General features: G+C 43.9%; 1 protein-coding gene across 4 annotated transcripts in view; it reads right to left on the bottom strand.

Annotated features, from left to right (window-relative positions):
* The window catches only part of GALNT17 (polypeptide N-acetylgalactosaminyltransferase 17), a 446,468-nt gene that overhangs the window by 6,414 nt on the left and 416,277 nt on the right, over window positions 1-23,777 (bottom strand). For all 4 annotated transcript variants that reach the window (XM_034988714.1, XM_034988718.1, XM_034988717.1 and 1 more), the window contains one exon: window positions 21,823-21,918. In XM_034988714.1, the coding sequence (XP_034844605.1) occupies window positions 21,823-21,918 (96 nt within the window). The remainder of the gene's footprint in view (window positions 1-21,822; window positions 21,919-23,777) is intronic.

Below are 23,777 nucleotides of genomic sequence, written 5' to 3'. Positions count from 1 at the left end.
TTCTTTATATATTCTGGATGCTAGACCTTTTCAGATACATGTATGAATGGAGGTATTTTCTCCCATTCTGTGGGTTGTTCTTTCACTTTCTTTTTTGTTTTGTTTTGTTTTTTCACTTTATTGAGAGTATCCTTTGAAGCACAAAAGTTTTTGATTTTGATGAAATTCAACTTATCAATTTTTTCTTTGATTACTTATGCTTTTGATGTCATAGCTAAGAAACCACTGCCAAATCCAAGGTCATGAAGATTTACCCATATGTCTTCTAAGAATTTTATAGTTTGAGCCCTTACATTTAGATCTTTGATCCATTTTGAGTTAATTTTTATATATGATGTAAGGTATGGGTCTAAATTCCTTTTTTTCTAATGTGGACATTTGCTGTTCCAAGATTGTTTGTTGAAAAGACTTTTTCCCTATTGAATTGTCTTTTCATCTTTGTTAAAAATTAATTGACTGTAAATGTGGGATTTATTTCTGGAATCTGAATTCTATTCCATCGACCCATGTGCCTAACCTTCTGAGAGCACTACAATGTCTTGATTAGTACAGCTTTGTAGTAAGTTTAGGAATTGGAAGTGTGAGTCTTCTTTGTTTTTTTTTCAGTGTCCTTCTGGCTACTCTGGGTCCCTTGCATTTTCATATGAATTTTAGGATTATCTTTTCCATTTCTGCAAAAAAAGGCAGTTGGAATTTTGATAGGTACTGCATTGAATCTATAGATCAACTCAGGGAGGACTGCCATTAACAGCAGTGAGTCTTCTGATCAAGGAACATAGGATGTATTTTTTTATTTAGGTCTTTCATTTGTTTCAACAATGTTTTGTAGTTTTCAGTGTATGAATCGTTCTCCCCCACAGGGGAAGTGTATACTTCTTTGGTTAAATTTATTCCCAAGTATTTTATCTTTTTTTATTCTACTCCAAATGGTATTGTTTTCTTAATTTCCTTTTCAGAATGTCCATTGGTAGTGCAAGCCGTATCTTTAAGACATTTCTGTGAACCATGAGCTGCCACCCTGGTACCTTATGGTCACTCAGAATAGCAGGCTCTGCAAGTCCCCTTAGTTCCTGCTTCCCCAGGGTCAGGGCCAGGTGCTGACTGCCCGCACCCAAAGCAGACCCATATTCCAACGGTGCCTGGACCTCGCCACAAGTCTCTCATCATTTCATTCGCCTCCTGTGACTCTTTCAGCCAACACCCTTCCCACCCGCAGGAGGGTCTAGATTTTTAAAATGTGCTCTTCATCCTAATCCCTAGCTTGGTGTCCTGGACCCTCACTGCCCTAGGGAATCTTGCCTCCCACTTTGTTGAGAAGGTATCTTCCCTACCCCTCAAAATCTGTCTTCCTTCACATTTGTTCACTTCTTTCAGTTCTGTCTCCTCCTCACTCCATAGATACCTTAAGTCATTATTTCCCCCTTCTCCTTCATTTCTTCCAAGCTACAAACATAACCAGATCTTTATGCCCAGAAATCTCCAGCCACAGATCTCATGACCTCCTTGTTTTGTCCTTGGTTTTCCACTCTCTCTTTCCTTAGTGCTTTGTAGTTTGGCTTCTACCAGCACTCTTCATTGACATTGCTCTCTTGAAGGTCAACAGAACCCATTAATTATCAACTTCAATTGTTTTTTCTTAGTTTTTATATGGGGCAACAATTGTGGGCCAGATACTTTGCAGGGTGCAGGTGAAACCACGTCTTCTCTCTACATCCACTCTCCTGGAGAGCTTGCCATTCTGGGGGCTTTCAGTAGCATCTCTATGCTAACTTGGCTAGTTGTGCCAAATTTCTGTCTCCAAACCAAACTTGATCCTCGATTCCAGATTTGTATATCCAACCCATTGCTGGACATATCACTTGGAGGTCTAATAAGAGTTCAGATTTACATGATCAAAACTGAATTCCTCCTCCCCTGTGTTCCCTATCTTCCCCTCCACACTCATCCAACATTGGTTCCATCTTGGTAATGACAACTCCCTCCTTCCAGTTGCTTAGGCCAAGCACTTTGTCTTCATCCTTTACTTGCCTCTTCCTCTGACCTGCCATATTCCCAACCCTCTAGCAAACTACATTCAGATTTTACTCCACTGCTATCTCCTGGTTCCAAGCCACCTTCACCTCTTGACTAGATTAGTACAATGGCCTTCTAATTTGTCTTCCAGCTCCCACCCTTGCCTCCCTTGGTCTTTTTTTTTTTTTTTAATATGGCATTCAGAATTCCTTTAAAATATATGATATTAAAATATTATTATATTATTTAAAATTATGTTAATTTAAATTGGAGTCTGGTCATGCCATTCCTCTGTTCAACATCCTCCAAATGCTTCCCATTTTACTCAAAAGTCAAATTCTTACAATGGACCATAAGACTCAATGCAATCTAATAATAGCTGCCTGAGCTCAACTTCCACCACTGTGCCCTTTGCTCACTCCACTCTGGCCACACTGGCCTCCTTGTTGGTCTGTGAACAGGCCACACTTGCTCCTGCTCAGAGTCTTCACATTGGCTGTTCTCTCTTGAATGCTCTTTCCCTAATATTCCCCCACCTCTTCCAAGTTTCTGCTTAAATGTCATCTTGCCATCTTAAAATTTCATGTTCACCACATACTCCTTATCCCTTTTCTTGCTTTATATCCTTCCAAGCACCTATTATCTCCTTATAGACTATATCTTCTCCTTATTTATAGAGCTTGTTGTCTGGCTCCATCTGCTAGAATGTGAGAGGCATGAGGCAGAAGTTTTGTCTGTCTTTTTTTGTTCATGGTTCTATCCCTACCTCTTAGAAGGATGCCTGGAACATAGTAGGTGCTTGATATGGTGCTGACATCATGAGTACTTGCCTTCAAGGAGCTCACAGCTTACTTAGGGAGGAAGGCAAGTAAAGAGGCGAGGACAACAAAGTGTGAAATAATGTGATGAAATATACTAAGTGTGTTCTTTGAGTCAGAGCAGAAGAGGCCCCGATCCAGAAAAGGGAGGTCAGAGAAGGCTTCCAAGAAGTGGGGGCATTTGAGTGAAGCCTTGATGGAGTCAGCCAACCAAGTGAGGAGAGAATGACAGATCAGATCTGACAGAGGGAGCACTTGTCCAAAGGCCTAGAGACCAGAGGAAATGTGGTGTTTTGGAGGATCTGAGCATCGTTCACCATGATGGAATGTAATGGCTGTGATGGGGCAGAAGTGGGGAGGAGGGGTATAGTGCAGATGAGATTGAACTACGTGGACACATCATGCTCAGGAATTGGGGCCTTTTTCATGAGGAGCCACCTGACTTGTAGGATGACCACACTGGCTGTTGAATGGACGATGAGCTGCAATGGGACATGATAAAGGTCTCAATTCAAGTGGTTACACTGAAAGAGGAGAGAAGATGACAGATGAGAGAGGTGCATCCAAGCTAAGAAAGATTCTATCATCCTGGTGAGTTAAATCTTTTATTGTCATGAAATGAAACACTTCATTTTTAATAATCCATTTTGTGTGGAAGGTACTTGGTTTAATATTAATGTAGTTACCCCGGCATTCTGCTCTTTAGAATTTGCCTGCTTTTACTTTCAACATTTCTCTTTCCTTATGTTTTAGATGTGTCTCTTGGAAACAGAATACAACTGGATTTAAAAAAATTTAGAGTGAAAATCTATGTTTTTTAGCCAAAATGTTTAGTCCATTTGTTTTTATTGTACTTAATGATATATATGGACTTATTTCTATTTTCTTTCTTTGTGCTTTCTGTGTGTCCAGCCTTCTCTGTTTCCTTTTTCTCCTTTATTTGCCTTAGTTTGGTTTGATTTTTTTTTTTGAATGTTATCATATTTCATTGTTCTCCTCTACAGATTTGGAAATTCTATTTCATTTCTATTATTTTACTGTTCACTCCTGAAATTTAACAGTTAGCAATTTAGCAGATTATCCAATATCCCAATGTCTACTTCACTCAATAAAATTCAAGGACATTAGGACACTAAATCTGATCACCTTCTTTTCACTGTTCAGCCTTTGGTTATATTACCCTGCCCCAAATTAGACATTATTCTTATTATGTAAGAAACATGTCTTTGGATTTAGATTTGGATCAAGACATTCTTCTGGGGTTATTTTCCTTCTTCTTGAAGTATATTCTTTAGAAGTTCCTTGGTGATTATCTGTCATGGTAAATCCTCCCAGATTCTGTTTATCTGAAAATTTCTTAGGGTGATTTGTTATGCAGCAAAAGCTAACAGATATAACTGCTTCTTGTGCATCTAGAAAGAGTTTAAAATGGTATTTGTTGTAGCTGATCTAGAATCTAGTTATGCAATAGGGGTAAGACCCTTCAAAGTATCTAATCTGCCCTGTTGTTGGAAGCTGTCTCCTCACCTTCTCTCCATATGCTCACTCACAAAATTATGGCCAAGCCACTGTCTGTGGAATTTGTCACGTTGGTACAATGTTGCCTAGGCAATCTTGGTAACAGCAGGAAAAGCATGGGTTCACACATCACGTGCTCCACTGAAGAGCCAATGGGTGAAGCTTCCTCCTCTGAGCTGATAACTGCTTAAAACTTGTTGACTCTCACTTCTCCAGTTATGGCCAACTGACAACCAGTTCCTTATTATACACCCATACTCCTGATCTCTTCACAGGCTCTAGGTTTGCAAACTTGGGTCACCTTCTCCCCTCTCTCTCCCTCACCCACAAAGCTACAAGTCTTCTAATTCCTGCTTCCATATGCCTCTCTCATATACTTCCTCCTAATCTCCCAGATGCACTGCTACAGGAGCTTTGTAACTGGTCTTCCCACCTCCAGGCCTTTCCAGTTTCCATCTATCCTTCCCAATCCTGCAGGTTCAAATCATATCATTCCCTGCTTCAACCTTCATTTGCTCCAATACCCCCTGATTTAAGAATAAACTTATTTTTTTAATCATGATCTTCTACTATAGGTCCCCAAATTTAACTCTTGGTTTCTGATAGATGACTTGAGGTCTCTCAAAACCAGCCAGCCATCTTCCCAGTGTAGAATACATCCCCACCCTACTCCTACCCTAGGTTACACAAAGCTCCCACCCAGATGTGATCTCTTTCAACTTACATACTTGTGTATTCTGTGACTTTCCTTGCTATAGGTTTTTTGTGGTTGTTGTTGTTGTTGCTGTTGTTTTAGGACAGTAGCATCCTACTCATTTTTATATAGCATAAGGGGTAAGAAAGTATCTTGCAAAAAGCAAATACTCTATAAATGCCTTTTGAATTGAATGGGATTATTCTAGGTTTGGCTGCTGGGCCCAAGAGGAGAAATGAATGTCATTATCCACAACCCTAATGCATTAGGAAAAAAAGCTCTGAGCTCAAATACAATTAATTTTCATTTAGCAGAAAAGAAGAATTTTCTATTTGAGATGATCTAAGAGGCACACACAACTATTAACCCACATTTAACAGCCTTGAGGGAAAACTAAAATATGCAGGTTATAGCCAAATAAACAAAAACCAGCCAAATGATTGTGGAATGACTCTGGGACACAGCAAAATCCATCAAATTGTCAATAAAAACATGGCTTGCAATTGCTTTCGTATTAAGGGTCTTTCTCATCACTTCAGAATCAGGCTTAGTCAGAAAACCACTGCTAAATGAAAAAATGCATTTTACCTTGTTTTACTCAGGATACAGAGAGATGGGAGTTCCATTGATTTGAACCTGCTTTGGGGTGAATTTATTTGTTTGCTGCTTGGCTGAAGGAGTGATTTCTGGTGATTACACATGCATATGTATATTCTTAACAACAAATAGACTTTCACTGTCCAGAGCATGCCTGATCCCAAACAATACAGGACAAAAAATGTCTCCAATTTTATCTCAAAGTGGACACATGGTGGCTGCCTCAGAGCTGGGAGTGGAGAAAGGGGCTGCCTGGGGCAGGAGGAATCTTGGAGGGAAATGGAAATGTATATTTTGATTGGGGAGGAAGATCTGCAGGCATGTACCCTGTCAAAACTCGACATATGGTACACTTAAATAGATGCTGTTTGTTGTACTGACCTTATACTTCAATAAAATTGATTTAAAAATATATCTAGAAGCTTAGAAGGTAGGTTATAGAATCATCCTAGGGGACTGGATGTTTCCAAGGGCCTCCCTCCTCAGTCTTCTCCCTTCCACCATTATGACTCATCATGCTGGATAAAAGCATTATATTTCCAGAAAATGCACTGCTACTGAGAATGAATGGGGAAACATATTTATGACACAAAGCCTTGGGTTGATTATTCTGCACAGACAGTTGAAGAGTGAGTGGATTCAGGGCACTGCCAGTGGAGGTGGGGTGATGGCAGGGTCTGGCCCACATAACTCTGTGGAGAGAGCTGGGAGCCTCTTGGGGAGGGGCCCTTGGAGTGTGGGCAGCACCAGGATGAGGGTCAGAAGAGCGAAGTGGGAGAGAGGGTGGTGAGCAGGATAGTCCACTCCAGTTCCCAGGGATCAGGAGCAAATTCCTAAGCATGCCTTCAAAGTTCACCCAGACTGCTAAACTGGTTAGAGGAGCAAAGATTCTATTTTTCAATAAAGAGATACATTTCCTCCTTTTCTCCACATGTGAAACAGGAAGGTAGGACTGTATCGGGTATAGCGTGGAAATGCTGGCAAACACTTGGCTCCCTTTTTAGCAAGATCTTAATTAAATCTGTCTCACCTTCTCATTTTTGCCAATTGAAACAGTGTTCCTGGCTTTGTGCTGTGTCATCAAAGAGGTGGTCTATTATACGGTTAAAGACTTGGACACTGGAGCCTGTTTAAGAAATCCAAGCTCTGCCACTTAATAGTTTTATGACCCTGGGCCAGTTGCTTAAGCCCTATGGGACTCTGTTTCCTCATTTTCAAATTGGGGATAATTTTACAATTTACTTCATAGGGTAGGTACGGAATTCGAAAAATGAGTGAGAAGAGGACATGGCGCATAGTAAGCCCCATATATTTGTTATTCCTATTTCCCCTGACCTCATACCCCAATTGAGTATTGGGCCTTGTTTCTAATTCACCAGACTTCTTTTCTTCCCGATGGGGCTCCCATGTGGCCTCGTACAGCCAGCATTTCCTGGCCCCAGCTCCTTCCCGGCACTCAGCCACTCCAGGCTTCCTGTTCTCTCCCAGAGTCATTTGTCCAAGGGTTGCTGCCTCAAGTGTTGGGCAGCTGAGTACTGACAGGTGGCTTTCTGGCCCATTGGGTTCTCTTGGGCTGGGTCTCTGGATGACTTTGAGTTGCACCCCTGATCCAAGGAAGGCTGGGTTTGGCCCCTGCTATGCTCCTGCCCTTTTCTTCCCCACCCTCAACTTCATTTCCCTGGTTTGGCCCAGATCTTACGTGCCCTTGTCTAGAGTGGGCCAGATTCCTGGGGGAACTGGGCCTTGGGTGGGGCCTTGGGACTCCGCTTTGCATCTCTAAAGCCACCCCTGTGTTCCAGTGATGCCCTCCAGTTCTGAGCTCTCATTGCTTCTCATCTTGGACTCACTGTCCTTCCTTCACACTTCTGCAGTGGAGGTGAGAAGTTTCCTGTTCCTGCCTGTTTCCAGCTCTCCTTGTTTCCTGCTCCTGGCATGTTCCTTGATGAATCCCAGGCACACCACCAGCTAGAGGCCAGCCCTGATCAGCTTCGACCAGTCAGGAACTCAGAGCCTCAGCAGAGGAGTTAGATGTGAGCCCGGTGTTGGTGTTCATGTGTGAGTGTAGACGTGAAGATCTTCTGAAATGGCACCAATCTCTGAGAGTCAGTTCTGGGTTTCTAACATCACTGAAGAGCCATTATATATATATACTCCAAGCCTTGTTCTGGGTCTGTTCATTCATGTAATGTAATTTACCCAATGATAATGACCCTACAAAAGTCAGGGCACTTGCTCTTTTTATCTTCCCACTAGAGAGACTAAATTTTCTTCTCTTGATTCCAGAAGTCAACACTGCGGGCACAGTGGCATCTCCCTCATTTTGTGGACCTGTCCAATTAGATTGGTTCCTGTCAGGCTGCCCATCTCCACCATCCCACCTGAGCCCACAAGCATATCCTGAAGCTTGTGCTGGCCTGTGTCCAGCCTGGACTCAGCCCACGGCCACCACATGGATCCAGTCAAAGCATCCAGTGCCTTCCCTGCCAGCAGCTAGCACCCCACTTGTGCATTCTTCATTCAACATCAAACATTCATCGCTTGCCCACCATGTCTCACAGCCTCCTCGATCAGAGAGAGCACTTGCCTGAGATTCCCTGGAAGAACACTCTTCCCTGGAATTTAGGGCCTTCAGCATTGCAAGCTGAGCTAGGTGAGCTAGAAACTGTGGTTCTCAAGAGGGGAACCCCAAGGCTGGCAGGTCAGTCGATCTCTGTTTGAGATGAATTCAGAGATTTCTCTCTGAAAAAAGAAACAAAGTCTAAATTTCTGCTCCTATTTACCATAATTTGGCCTGGGGAAAATTCAGTGTTGGTACAGTTATGCGCAAATGAAGATGGTAGAAAATCTACTTTCTGAGCATTAATCCTCAGTGTTCTTTAGACTTTCCACTAATATTTTAGAAATATAAGTAACTCCTTTCTGTTTAGTCTTCACTCCCCTTCACTCTGCCCTAAGTGTGCTTAACTCAGACCCTTCTCTGCCTCCCCACCTGGTCTCACCTTCCCTCAAAGTCAAGCTTCTGGAGAGTTCTCGCCACCATGTCTGCACCTCCTCACCTCCGTTTCTCCCCTGCATCCACTCCCATCTGGCTTCCTCTCCATGCTCCATGGAGAATCCTCTCGCCCACGTTTGGTATTGTATCTAACACGCAATGTAGTCTCGCTTGCTGGACCTCTGGGCAGCACCACTGATGGCAGAGCCACACTAGGGTCTGTCCTAGAATCACTGTTCTCTCCCTTGGCCAAAGCCCCATCTGCCTCTGCCACTCTGTCCTCAGCACCTGGTTGGAATGTTCGGCTGCCTGGAGGACATCACTGTGGGGATTCCCAAGGCCCATCCCTTGCCCCGAACTCACAATGCCCCAAACAGAACTCATATCAACTTCTCTCCAAAACCTTTGTCTCCAATCTCAGCAATGGTGCCACTATCTACCCCTGGTTTAGCCAGGGACTTGAGTATCACTTCCATCTCTCTCATCGCTCCCATTGACCTCTCCACTAATAATTCCAGCCAACTAGCCCTCTTAAAACGTGTTTAAAAAACCCTTTCAATGTCAAAGCCATTTTAGACTTATAAAAAAGTTGCAAATACAGTACAGCGAGTTCCTGTATATGTGGTACCCAGCTTATCCTAAAGTTAATATCTTACTTACATAATCATAGTGTAATCACCAAATCTAGGGAATTAACATTGGTCCAATCCTATTAACAATCTAGAGACCTCACAGAAATTTTGTCACTTTTCAAACATGTTTTCTCTTCCAGGATTCCACACTGCATTCTGTTGTCATGTCTCCTTACTTAATCTCTCCTATCTGGGACAGTCTTCCCTTGTTTTTAATGACCTTGACACTTTTGAAGAGTACTGGGCAATTATTTTGTAGAATGCGCCTCAATTCGGGTTTGTTTGATGCTTCCTCATGATGAAGATTGAAGGTATATTTGTACATTTTAAGGAAGAAAAACCACAGGGATGATGCCGTGCCCTTCCTGGGGCAGCAGATCAGGGGAGCATGATGTTTCATCACTGGTGATGATAACCTTGAACACTTGGTTAAGGCAGTGTCTTTTGGGCTTCTCAACCATGAAGTTACTATTTTCCCTTGATAAAGGGAGATACTTGGAAACTACGAAAATATCTTACTTTTGATCACTAATTTTAGCACCCATTGCTAGTTCAGGACTTCAGCAAGTATTACTGGCATGACCACCTAGGGGAGATTTTCATTTCCCACATGCCTTCTACATTTACTAAGTGGAATTCCACTGAAAAAATAGTGGTCCCCCTCTCTCCATTTATTTATTTATGTCAGTATGGACTCATGGATTTAAAAAAAAAATTATGTGACAATCTAATATTCTCACTGTTTATTTTGTTGCTCAAATAGTTCCAGATTTGGACATTTGGAACTTCTTCAGGGTGGTTCCTGTGTTCTATTGAGAAGACAACAGAATAAGAATAAAAACTTCCTTTTATTCTGACACCACAAGGTTTTCCAGGCTTAACCTCTATTTTTTCCTGCTCCATTGCTGGGATCATCCAAAATCTGGGTGCCAGAGATGTTCAGTGCTACTGGGTTTTATTTTATTTTATTTTTTTAAAGATTTTATTTATTTATTTGACAGAGAGAAACACAGCAAGAGAGAGAACACAAGCAGGGGGAGTGGGAGAGGGAGAAGCAGGCTTCCCGCAGAGCAGGGAGCCTGACGTGGGGCTCGATCCCAGGACCCTGGGATCATGACTTGAGCCGAAGGCAGACGCTTAAGGACTGAGCCACCCAGGTGCCCCATCAATGCTACTGGGTTTTATTGCTTCTAGGCTGTCTCAGAGCTAGGAAATATATGTATGTACACCAATCCATACACACATTTGTTCTTTCTATATTTTCTATAAGTTTATTTCTACATCTCTATTTATATATATATAATATATATGTTATATATATATATTTTTTATTTATACATATAAAATAAATTCATCCTGATCCCTCACATTGCAATCCAACATCCATTCATTCTAGCCATACCTCTTTCCTTATTTATAACCTCTTTCTCCAACAAGAGACCTGGTTCCCAATATCCACACTTTATATACTTACTTGTTCAATCCTAGTATATTCATACAGTAGTTTCAGAATTGTTAATCCAGACTGCTGTAGAAAACAAGCTTACTAGAACGTAGTATTTGCAATGTTTTTTTTTTTTTTTTTCCCTAGAATCCAGTCAAAATTGTCCAAACTGTTTCAAAGTTACTTAGACTGGTGCTATTCTTCCCTGTCTATCAGTGTAGTTATATTTGTTTAGTTAGGTTACTATTATTTTTTTTTTACTGTTTGTATCCCATTGTGGGTCCTCTGATCTCCACATTCTAGTTGAATTTATTATTCTTTCTCAGACATTTGAAATATCACCATGGTTCTGAGAGTCAGAACTCGATATAAAGGTGCACCGAGAGACAAGTGTCACTCCCCTTTTATTCCTTTTATCTGCCCCCATTTCCACATTCCATCATCCCATTCTCATGCACCTCTAGTAGGTAACCAATCCCATTAGTTTCTGATTTATCCTTCCTGAATCTCTTGTGTAGATGAGCAGATACAGGTATTTATTTTTAAATGGCCATTTGTCTTAAATAAAGGTTAGCATACTATGCATCTTCTTTTGTACTTTGCCTTTTTCACCTAAAATTATGCGAAAATCACTCTGTATCAGTACATAGAGATTGCCCATGTTATTTTGTATAGCTACATGCTATCCACTGCTCATTCAACCACTCTCCTATCAATAGGCATTAAACTAGTTTCTAATATTTTGCAATTGTAAATAATGCTGTAATGCACACCATTTTCATATTGTTGGAAATCAGAGTAGACCTCTGGAAATGGATTGCTGGGTCAGAAAATAAGCATATTGTAGCTTTGTTAAGTATTGCCAAACTCCCCTCCAAAAAATGGTACCAATTTGCATTTCTACCAGCAATCTAGGAGATCGGCTATTTCTTCAGAACCTTGATAACAGAGTATATTGTCAAATTTTTTAATTTTTGCAAATATGATAGGTGAGGAAAATGGCTTCTCAGTGTTATTTTGCTTTGAATTTCCCCAATTATGAATGAGTTTGAACATTTTTCATATATTTAAAAGATATATATATACACACACACATATATGTTTTTTTGGTGGGGGGACAACTTGTTTGCTTGTGTCTTTTTCCTATTTTTCTATCAGATTTTTAGTCCTTTGTTCAATTTTTAAGCATCTTTTATAGAACAGGAAAATTATCCCTGGTGGCATATGTTATAAATCTTTTCTCCTTGGTTGTCAGGTGTCTTTGACTGTGTTTATGGTATTATATCACCATGAAAGTTTTAAAAAATTTTAATGTAGTCAAATACATCAATCTATTATTGTCTCTGGATTTTGAGTTTTAGTTAAAAGTCCTCCCCTAGATCAGAATTAGAGAGGAATTCACCCATTATTTTTCTAGTATGTGTACAGTTTCATATTTTACATTTAGATTCTTAATTCATTTGGAATTTAAGCTTGTGTACAGTGTCAAGTATGAGTCTAATTTTATCCCTAATCATATTTTAAATTTGTCTACTTCTTACTATCCCAATGGTCACTACTCAAGTTTAGGTGACTAACTTTTGACAAGATAATCATACCAGTGTTATAACTGAAGTTCTTGCCTCTAGCTTAAGACCCCTCCGATCCATTCCTCAAACCAATCCCAAGTGATTGCTTCCTAAATATAAATCAGACCGTACCCCAACCTTCTATTTTAAAAGGCTTTCAATATTTCAATGGCTTCCTATGGGGGCTGGCATAAAGCCCAAGCTCCTTAACATTCCTATAGAGCTGTACATTATTTGACTCCTGCCTATTGATCTGGCCTCACCTTTGGTCACTCCTCACCTCATGCTCTGTGTTCCAGCCTCTTTAGTCCTGGAGACTTAGTTTCCCCATCTTTAAAATGGGAACAATAGAAGGCCTCTCAGAAACAATGCAAGAAACAATGAAATTTTATCAACAAGATGTTGTGGAATTCCAGGGAGAAGATGTCTGAGATTCAGATATTTTGGTGTCTTGTAAAGGAGGCAATTAATCAAGAAATATAAGAATGAAGAACAGCATAAGACTTCAATATATTACATATTCTGAAATATGGTGTTTTGCCCATCAGGAAAACCATATCTGTATTTATTTTGTTGGGTTGGTCTGAAGATTAGATAAATTAGAAAAAAATGTGTCATAAATTGCATAATATTCATCAAGATGAAGCCTACAAAAATTAATTTGATAAGTAAAAAAAAAAATCAGTGGTTGGAGTCAACCAATCACCAGGCTATTTTATACAATAATATCTTAATTAACTATGAATTCCTAGATGGTAGGAGCCTCCATGTCCCATCTGTCTTTCCAAGTAACTTGCTTTCCAGGCAACATTTCCTTAAAGAACTGAACCAAGCTGGAAGACTAGCTGAATGACAGAAAGCTCATGTGTTCCAGAACCAGAAAACTGGTTCTATATCACTGGTCCAATCTTCCCCTTGCAAGTTCTATGAAGACTTGAGGTGCTCAAAGTGCCTGAACGTATTCAAGTTTTCACTGATCTTCATTATTGTTTTTTTTTTTTTTTTTAATAGCCTCAGGAAGTAGAACCTTGTAGAAGTAGAACCTAACTGAATCTTTCTTGGAAAACTGAAGCCTTCCCAAGGTCCCGAAGTCAGCACCAGGGACATCATTTCTATATGATATGTGCCATGGACTTTGTCTAAGGACTTTGCATGGATTAGCTTGTTTAACTGACACAGTATCTCTATGAGGTATATACTATCATTATATTTACATTACAGAGAAGGGAACTGAAGTACAAGGAACTTGAGTGTTTGCCCAAGGTCACAGCTAGTAAACAAGGGAGCTGAGATGTGTTTCACTTATGAGTCAGCCACATACAAAAAGGTACCTCTTAGCATCATCACAGAAGAATTAACTCTGGTCCATGATGTATGTGAAGTGTCCTTTCCTGATTTCTAGTCTCACTAAGATGCAGGGACCAGAGACCTTCAGTTAGCCATGCATGGCTCTGGTTAGCTCCTGGCCCACTTTGGCGGTATATCAGGAGCTTCATCCCAACAGAGAATGCCATGAAAAAGTATCTGGAGTGCTAGGGTGGGACTTTGGCTGACCATATGTCTCTCCACCCCTCCCCTCCACTGCAGTTGACACTTCCTGTCCTGTGCATGGCCAAACCAACTATTTAAGTGTGGGATATGGAGCCCAAGCTGACGAGAACTCATGTCCTTGTGTACATAGCCTTCCTGCAAGGCTTCTTATGATTCGCCTTCAACCTTTGGCTGGTTGACATTTAAATTTCCATAAAGGGGCGCCAGATTCAGGCCCTGCAGGCAATTCACAGACATGAACCTAGTCTTTTGGGAGCAGGATCAGGCAGTCAAGAGGATTGATAGGAGTCCCTCGAAAGCAGGCCCCGTCACTGACCCTCAACCCCTGTCACTGCAGGAAGAATCTAGGAGGCCATGCAGTGCAGCATTCTCAGGAAAGGGGCTGGCATTGAAACCACATCACAGAGCCATTTGAGGAAGGCCTTCACACCTTTCTAGAACCAGCATCCTTGAATACATGGCAACCTTGGTGGTCCCCATGTGGGTGGAATTCCAGCAAGTTGTCTCAAACCCGGCACTTTGCACAACCCTTACTTTCTAAGCCAGGCAGGTGGTACAGTGAGAATGGTCTAGAACATTCTGCTACTGACATTTGGTCTTCCTCTGGCCTTCTCTGATGGGAACCCAGCCTTCTGAGGCCCAGACCAATGGCCAGAACTCCACTAGCCCTAAACTCTTTAGGATCTGCCCTTAATTCTGACTGGCCACATTCCAGACCCTCTCCATGTCAAACAAGCAACGTCTTTGCAAATAACCCCTCTACAGGCCCACTGTGCCAAAGAAACACGGAAACTCTCTGAACTAAATGGTCAGGGCGTGAGGCTATTAGTCTAGTGGCCTCCTCTTTCTCTGCTGCAGCTGTTAGCCCTGAGGCATTAAATACCTTTTCACCAGCAGGTTTCATCGTCCCCTCCCTGTCCTTCAGAAGCAGTGATGTTATTAATTCAGTGATTTGAAAACAACCTAAGAAATTAAAATACTCCTTTGAAAAAAATAAAGGCTAGAAGCAAGCCTCAGAAATGATAATAGTTGTTTTAGGGTGGTGGGATTATGGATGATTTAAATTTTTTTTTCAAAGTCATCACAAAGCTGTTGCATCTTTAGTAGAAAAGGAAGAGATTAGCTAGCAGTGACTCGCTTTGAATTTAACAGCTCTGGGCAAAGTAGAGGTTCAGCTGATAAGGCGTCCACCATCCCACTGTTCAGTCTGAGTTCCTTATTCCAAACCCAACATTAACACAAAGTCTGCCTGGCTCGCTTTTTCTGTCTGGAGAAAACAATCCACCGAACTTCTAAGGAGACATGAAACTTTTAACTAAGAATCTCTACTGGAAAACAATTTATGACTATGATTCTGATTTTTTGGAGAGAATAGTCCATCACCCCATTCTGGCAAGAGAGCAATACAGTAATTCCTCCTTAACCTGGAGTCCTCCTTAAGCAAGATCAAGTACAAGTGCTTTTCATTCTGAATGCCACTTAGGAAATCGGGCATTCCTGTTCCCTGTGTGTGGACCACGAGACCTACTTGTCAGGAATAATTAGAAAGAGTGAACTGGGGATTGGAAATAAAACAGGGAAGCAGAGCAGATGGCAGAGGATGAGGCTCGGGTCCCCTGAAGGCTCCGGAAACTGTCAGGAAGTGGAAAGGTAGGAACCCTGCTCCTCGTGAAGGTCTGCAGAGAAGGTGGGCACCAGGGATGCTCACAAAGGCTAGCTGGAGGCAGGGCCCAGGAGGCAGGAACCAACAACCTGGAAATAATAAACTCAGAAGCATTTTGAGGATTTTGAGAGATGAGTCAGAGGAACAATAAAAAAAGGCGCTTAATATTCCTGCTATCTGCAACGAGACAAAATGAATTTTTAAGTGTTGCACTGGAATGCAGGGGGAGGGTTTTAGAAACACTGCATGGGAGATGGGGGCTGGACGTGAGCAGTAAGAGCCTCCGTGGTGTCCCACTCCAGACGTGGCAAACAGCACCAGGGTTTTCCCTCTCGCTTCTCGTCCTCTCTCTTTGGTCTCTGTAGGTTTCCCTAATGTGAAAAGTACCTGCCCTCGCTCCTCCAACCCTATTCTCCCACAAGGTCTCAAGCTCCCCTGCTTTGACCTCATTCTGCTCTCCAGGAATTGAAAGGGATTCCTAGGTCTGCTTCTTACCCAGTAGGAGGCCGTCTCCAGAAAGCCATCTTTCCTTGGGCATTAACTCCAAAGTGCTCTCAACGGCTCCATCCCCTGACTTTGTTTGGAAGCCAAGAGGCTGCTGGGTGTCATCACCTCCTGCATTTTCTGAGTGCCTTCCACATGCTAATAGCTGTGGGAGCCCTGTCACTCCGGTGGGGCACCAGTGTTTTATTGGCACAATGCATCATCGTGACAAGGTGTTTGGATGATGTATCGCTGAAAAGATGAAGCCATCAAAGGATAAGTCCAAGATCAGATTAAATTTAATTACAGGATAAAAGAATTCTCATCTGTCATTCGGGTGATGAATTAACTGAAGCTAAGGAATAGGAGCTTCTCCGAAGAGAAGGGAGAGGAAGAGTGAAATGTATTGACAGAAGGACAAACAGAAGAGAGACCTTTGATATGTCCCTGGCGCCCAGCGAATCACATAGGTCCTCCTGGGGAGAGCCTGACACCCCTCTCCATGATACACACCTCCTAGAACGTCCCACCACAGCTAGGAACTGTTTCACACAGCACTCCTTGAATGTCCCAGGACCACCTGCTTGTGCTGACAAGGCATGGGTTGCTGAGAAGCTGTGGTCCTTGGCATGGGGAGGAACCCGCGTCAGAACTGTGGCTGGGTATGTGGTTCCGTGAACACTCCCAGTTAGGTTAGGCCTCAAATTTGGGGGCAGAGGGAGGGATCAACTACGAAGGGGTTCAAGGGAAGTTTGGAGGATGGCAGAACCTCTCTAGATCTTGATTTCAGTGGGGTTAACTTGACGGTGTGTGTTTGTTAAAACTTGCAAAACTCTATTAACAAGAATGAATTTACCTTAAAAATGAAAATAAAAACCCAATTATATAAAAGCTGAAATAGTATGATAACTTAAAAATAGAATTAGGTTGGGGGTGCCTGGGTGGCTCAGTCGGTTAAGCGTCTGCCTTTGGCTTGGGTCATGATCCTGGCATCCTGGGATGGGGCCCCAAGTCAGGCTTCCTGCTCAGCGGGGAGTCTGCTTCTCCCTCTCCCCTCTGCTTATGCTCTCTCTCTCTCAAATAAATAAGTAAAATCTTAAAAAAAAAAAAAAAAAGAATTAGGTTGGGAGAGTAGGCATAGTCTGGGGCAGATGCAGACACCTGACCACTACCTGTAAGTCTAACATGAAGCCTTGCCCCTAAAGGTGCTCAATCGATGGTATTGATTGAAAAAGGAAAACACTCAGAGACAACAATGCAGATCCCCAGGCCCCATCTTCAGGTAGGTCTGGGGTTGGACTCAGGGATCTGCCAGTACTTGTCATGCATGGCCGGGGGCTCATGGTTCTGGGGACCACACCCGAGATGCTGGGTGCCGAGCCCTGGCCCCGCATCCTGGCACCCAGGGCTCTCGACACTCGGACCCTACTGGCTGGCCTGAGCCACTTGCCTCTGCCAACTGTGTCACTGTCCCTCCAACACGCTGTTCCCTGCCACGCCCACGACCTCCACGCCTTCGCTCTTACGTCTTGCCTAGCGCTGTGTGCATGCTTGCTTCAAGTCCTTCCACCAGGCCTTGCTGTGGGCTAGCGAACATATGGGGGCTCCAGCGAGGGACATCCGCTCCCCACAATGCACCAGATGTCACAGCCCAGAATTCACGTCCAGGAGTCACGGGACTTTCGTTTAAAAAGTGTCATGGCACTACCTGCATCTCATTATCCGCACTGGGGGAGGGTCGCTACCCACCTGAGAGGATGGAACACGTTACCAAAACCAGAATGCCACGGACCGCTCCAGCTCGGAGACCCGCCGGCCGCTCCCCCAGTGGGGTGGGGGAGCCTCGGCTCTCCTGAGACAAGACCCCCGTTCTAAATGAGCTCAAGCTGGCCGCAAGGGCTGTTGCCACATCTCTGACTTCCTATTTTTAAATAAAACTTAGGCTCAAAAAAGAAAAGGGTACGTGTCTCATCCAAATTAGTAACCGGGCAAAGGCAAGGCTGGTCACCGGCTCGCCGACAGACACTTGTGAGCGAGCGGGCTCAACGCGGGGCGAGGAACCGTTTCCATTTTGTTGACAAACACATGTTGCAAGACAGGAAATTACCCTCCTCGGTGCTTATTTTATCTCCGTTTAATTGCTGTTTGATAATAAATTACAACAGAGAGTCCATTAATTAAGCTAACAATGTCCGTGGAACACCAACTCCTTCTTCTGGGAGTTGCCTTGTTAACGGGAGCTTTGATTCAGTCTCTGTTTGCCCACAGCACTTTCCGAAGTGGTTCACAAAGATGCCAAAGCACATGACTGGGGTGGGGTGGGGGGGCTCACTCCTAGCGTGGAGGGAGCGGCTCTGGAAGGGGGGCGGGAAACCTTGATGAGCCAGGGTGGGGGGCAGCCTAGCAGCTGCAGAGAGGTACCAAGGGTGCCTTCTTAATTCAGAACATGTGGTAGAATAGAAAACAACATTAGACTTACTTAAAAAAAAAAAATCAGCTGATGGGAAACAACCAGGGCCCACTCCCAGAGTTGGGGGGGTATTCATCCCAGAGTTGGGGGGGAGCAGTGAGCCGCCTACTTTGGTTTGCCATTCCATCATCAACTAAATGGCAGGAGCATTCATCTGGAAAAGCTCTGCATGCAGGTGGACCCGCTGAAAGATGAATTCATTACTTCCCACCAAAGGCGCTGGTCGTCGGCTGTGTAAGCCACAGAGGAAGGAAGAGCCTGCGGGCTGGCTCCGGTGTGGACAGGGAGCTGACAGGTGGCCATCTGCAGGCTGGATCTGTTTAGCAGGTGACCGGTGCGACTCTGAGGCAGGGGACACCAGACCAGTGAAGGCTCTGGACAGAAGGGTGAGGAAGGTCAAGTTCACAGGGGTCTGTCCCGGAGCTGGGAGCATCACAAGGACATTAGTGGGCGTTCTGAGTGGCCGGGGCAAAAGGAAAGGGCAGAGGGCCCTGGGGGAGATGTCACGGGACCACAGAAGGCAGATGGAGCCACTTCAATGTGCTGGTCCTTAGATTCAGCTGAGAATATCCCAAGTGGCTTAGAAAACCTTCCCCGGAATCACCCAGGTAAAAAGCCACTGCTTGGAGCCATAAGGGGAAGCCCTCAGATGTCTGAGAGTCATTCTTTAGACCAGCTTTGTTCCCTTTCGCATTCCCAAGGTCAGCTTCACAGGCCAGGTTTTGATTATGAGGATATCTAAATGCGCTGGTGTCTACGACGCCACGGTTACTAAGGACTTAGTTCAAATGTTACCTATTCAGAGCACTGGACAGAGAAACCTGGGAGTTAAGTATAAGCCACTCCTCGTATCTCCCCGAACAATGATCACAGACCGTCTGCTGGAAAAGCTGGAAAGTCAGCAGGAGCCGAAGGCCAGGATGTCTCCTCAGCCTCCAACCCTCTCTGAACTCCTCCAGGAGTTCAAACTAAGCCCGATCTAAGCATATCATCCTCCCCATGGTTCTCTAGTGTCAAGTCCCAAACTTCCCAGGCCAGCATCCTGGCATCATCTGGGAACTTGCTGGAAATGCGAAATCTCAGCTCCCACCCCAGGCCCCCCGATTCAGAAGCTCTGGGCCTGGGGCCCAGAAGGTGGTGCTTTCACAAGCCTTCCAGGGGATTCGGCCACACACTGAAGGCAAGGACTAGTGCCTTGGAGCCTGACTGCCTTATCAGGCCTTGGGAGATCTGCCTCTCCATCCCCTTCTGCCTTATCTCTTGGCCGGTCCTTCCCTCTTGCATTGGGCACCAGCCAAACTGGGCCACTTTCTGTCTCCGGACACTCCAGCTATCTTGCTCTTTCCACACTTACTATGCTGTAGATTTTCCTGCCTCTTTACTTGTCTCTTTCCTCAAGTGCAAACCATCTGAGAGCAGGGACTATATCTTATCTGTTGCCACATATACTCATGACCAGCGTCTGAAGCAAGTGATCAAGACAGAACTCGCTGAGTGAATGAATAAATGAATAAAGACACTCTGGGGGCACCTGGGTGGTTCAGTCAGTTAAGCATCTGCTTTTGCCTCAGGTCATGATCCCAGGATCCTGGGATCGAGCCCTGAGTCGGGCTCCCTGCTCAGCGGGGAGCCTGCTTCTCACTCTCCTCCTTGCTCGTGCTCTCTCTCACTCTCTCTCTCAAATAAATAAATAAAATCTTCAAAAAAAAAAAAAAAGACACTCCCTGGATTCTTTAGACCTTTAGACCCTTTAGTGCAAACGCCCCACTTCCCTGCAGAGACCCATCAGGAAGTGGAGCAGGTCTAGGCTTCCCCATCCTTCTGCTCCCCAAGGGCACTTTTGGCCAATTGTGGGTTGTAGGGTTCAATAAATCATCTTGAAGTACATGGGCTGGGTTTGAATTTAAAGTGCTTTGGTCATGCTGGAGGGCCTGAATTCTAGTCTGCTTTGCTCACCAGCACTGGCCCCCCTGTGCCTCAGTTTCCCCATGCTGCGGGTCTACCTCCCAGAGGGGCTGCAGGGACCAAAGGAGCACAGGATTTGACCCCTTCCACAGTACCTATTAACCACCTTCACAGGACCTGTCACACACTGAAGGGAGGCTGAGGGCCTGGACCCTCAGAACCACCTGCTGTGATAGCAGAGAATGCAATTCTCTTTCTAGGTATTGGCTTCGTGGGAAGCAAAAGTACCACAACCAAGAAAACCCACGAGCCTTTATGATGCACGTGTGTGTGTACTTGTGACCGATGAGTGTGGATTTGCCACTGAATGTGTGTGTTCACAGAACATGAGCAAGACCAAGGGTGCTTATGGGGCATTTTGTCCCACGTCTTCCTCTTACAGATGAGCCAGCTGAGACCCAGAGAGAGAACTGGTAAGTCTGGATTAGGGTCACCTGTCTGGTGCTCCTCTGGGATTGAATTATAAAGGTTTTTCCCATTTGTAGCCGGCCTTTTATTACTATGAGTTGACATAAAAAAATGTTTTAAATTGGGGCGCCTGGGTGGCTCAGTTGGTTAAGCGACTGCCTTCGGCTCAGGTCATGATCCTGGAGTCCCTGGATCGAGTCCCGCATCAGGCTCCCTGCTCGGCGGGGAGTCTGCTTCTCCCTCTGACCCTCCCCCCTCTCATGTGCTCTCTCTCTCAAATAAATAAATAAAATCTTTAAAAAAAAATGTTTTAAATTTTTTATGAATGTCACATCTAATGACATTTTTGGATATGCGTCTTCCCAATCATAGAGACTTTCGGCTAAGGTCTTTATGCGCATGCACACACGCACACACCTTGGGTTAGCACGAAGTTGCCAAAGGAAATTCATTTACCAGGCTCGGTTTTTACTTTGTTGGTTGGTCGTTCTGCCCTTTTTGGGTTATCTTGTGCATTCTCCCGAGAGACCGGAGAACACGTGTGTTCTCTGAAATGTCACTGCAAGCACGCTCCTCCTACAGAGTCAGCCCTGGGCTCTTGTGCCAGCGCTTACAGACCCAGTCATAATTCCTACCCACCTGCTGGCGACCTTTCAGGATGAGCGTGTCGAGCATGTTCTCATGAGGAAATCGGCTATTTCTTCAGGCATATTTGATTATAACTGCAATGTATGCACAGGTACACTCGCCTATTTGCAAATGACTGCAATTTATTCACATTCTCTATTCAGTATGCAATGTGCCCATTGGTCCCCTTAATATCTGTGCCAATGCAAACACTCATGAATCTTTCCCCAAGTGTTATATGGAAACAACCAGAAAGCCTCCCACCTTCTTAACATTTCAGAACACGTAACAGCTACAAATAGGGGACAGCAGACGTCACTGCAAGTCCCATGAATCCCTGGTGCTTTTACTCCCCTCCTGGTCAGAGATGGGCTCCTACCTGGGGCCCCCAGCCATGGCACGGGTACAGTATTGCTGTGTGGTTCTCCAGTGGCCCCTGGTCCAAGCAGACGTCTTTCGCCTTGTTGTTTCGAAGCTGCGGAAATAGGCAAGATACCCCCATCAGAGCTCATGGGCTGGAACTTCTGCTACCCAACCCTTGTCCCACCATGCCTTGGCCCCAACTTCTCGATGCAAAGGCCACATGACCCTCCCCAATGTAAGGACCAAGGCTCAAATTTGTGAGGTGATCATTTTCGCAAGAAAGACCAAGTCCTTCAATGGATGGTGTGGGCACCAGCCCTCTGCCTGGGACACCTCCAGCCTCTACTTACACACAGCTACCCCATCCCCAGCACAAAAGAGGGGCTCACGGAATGTTTGGACATAGGTACACACTAGTTACCCACTGGTTATCCAAAGTGGGCCTCGACACCAACGTGGGTTTTAATCACCCCGGGAATCATAGGTCAGCTTCTGAAGTCATTACTGACACGGAGGCATCAAAAACAATAATCCGAAAAGCAAACGAAAACCTTGCCATCATGAAAAGCCTTGGTAACATTTATTTATATATTCCAAAAATACTTACTGACTGGCCTACACTGTGCCAGGCACCATCCTAAGTGTTTGGAATGCATCTGTGGAGGAATAGCCCAAAGTCCCCAAGACAAAACCCCTGAACCCAGCGAGGCACATCTCTTTGGGAACATGGAAGAATTTGTCTAACTGGAACCTCCAGGGGCTCTGTGATTCTGCTTTGGTGTCCATCACACCCACCATGCTGCAATCTCAACCAGTGGGAAAATGCCAATGCTGTTGGTATTATCCATATATACTCAGCCCTCTCCAGGTTCTGTTCACTATGGAAACTAAACTAATCAAGGATAAATCATGAAGAGAGGCGAGGGGCACTTTCCTTTGGTGTGCTCAAGTTTTGTCTAGGTTCCGACAACTGAGCAGAATTTTAATGCCTGTTTTTTTTAAAGATTATAAAAATAATACCATCTTACTGAGATACCTTGAAAAATGCAGAAGTAACAATTGTTCACAATCCTTTCCCACAATCAGTTAATTTTTCCCAATTTTGAGACAATTTAGTTTTGTTCACTTTTGACGGTAATGAGAAACTTTGCATGTAAAGCTTTGTTCCCATTTCAGGTTTTCTCAAGAAAATAATCTGAGAGGGGCACCTGGGTGGCTCAGTTGGTTAAGTGTCTGCCTTCGGTTCAGGTCATGATCCCGGGGTCCTGGGATGGAGCCCCACGTTGGGCTCCCTGCTCAACAGGGAGTCTGCCTCTCCCTCTCCCTCTAACCCTCCTCCCTGCTCTCGTTTGCTCTTTCTTTCTCTCTCAAATGAATAAATAAAAAAATCTTAAAAAAAAATCTGAGAACTGGGATTACAGTAGCAAAAAGTATGGATCCCTTAACGTTCTTAAAATACGCTGTCTGATTCCTTTCTGGAAACTTTGAACTAATTTCTATTCCCATCCATAAGATATGTAAATAACTTACTAGTCCTGAGTTTCACCATTTAAAAACATTGTGTTGGTCAAAGTACACAAACTTCCAAACCTAGATTTTGGGGAACCTAATGTACAGCATGGTGATTATAGCCAATATTACATACTCAAATTGCTAAGTGGATAGATCATCTTAAATGTTCTTACCACAAAAAAGAGATGGTAATTATGGGATGGAATGGAGGTGTTAGCTAACTCTATGGCAGTAATCACTCTGTAATATGGAACTGTATCAAACCAACACATTGAACACTTTAAGCTTATAAAACGTTATATGTCAATTATACCTCAATAAAGCTAGAGGAGAAAAAATAAAGAAAGCTGCTCGGAAGAAAAATTCTAAAGAAAGTGGTGGAGTACAGTTTTTTAACCCAAGTTTCCAAAAATTTGTGCAGAGGGGTAGAAGTGATGAATCAGACATGTTGCACAACGA

The sequence above is a fragment of the Mirounga leonina genome, unplaced genomic scaffold, assembly GCF_011800145.1.
Source record: "Mirounga leonina isolate KUSES-001 unplaced genomic scaffold, KU_Mleo_1.0 Mir_454, whole genome shotgun sequence".
Lineage (NCBI taxonomy): Eukaryota > Metazoa > Chordata > Mammalia > Carnivora > Phocidae > Mirounga > Mirounga leonina.
This window is presented reverse-complemented; position numbering and strand designations above follow the sequence as displayed.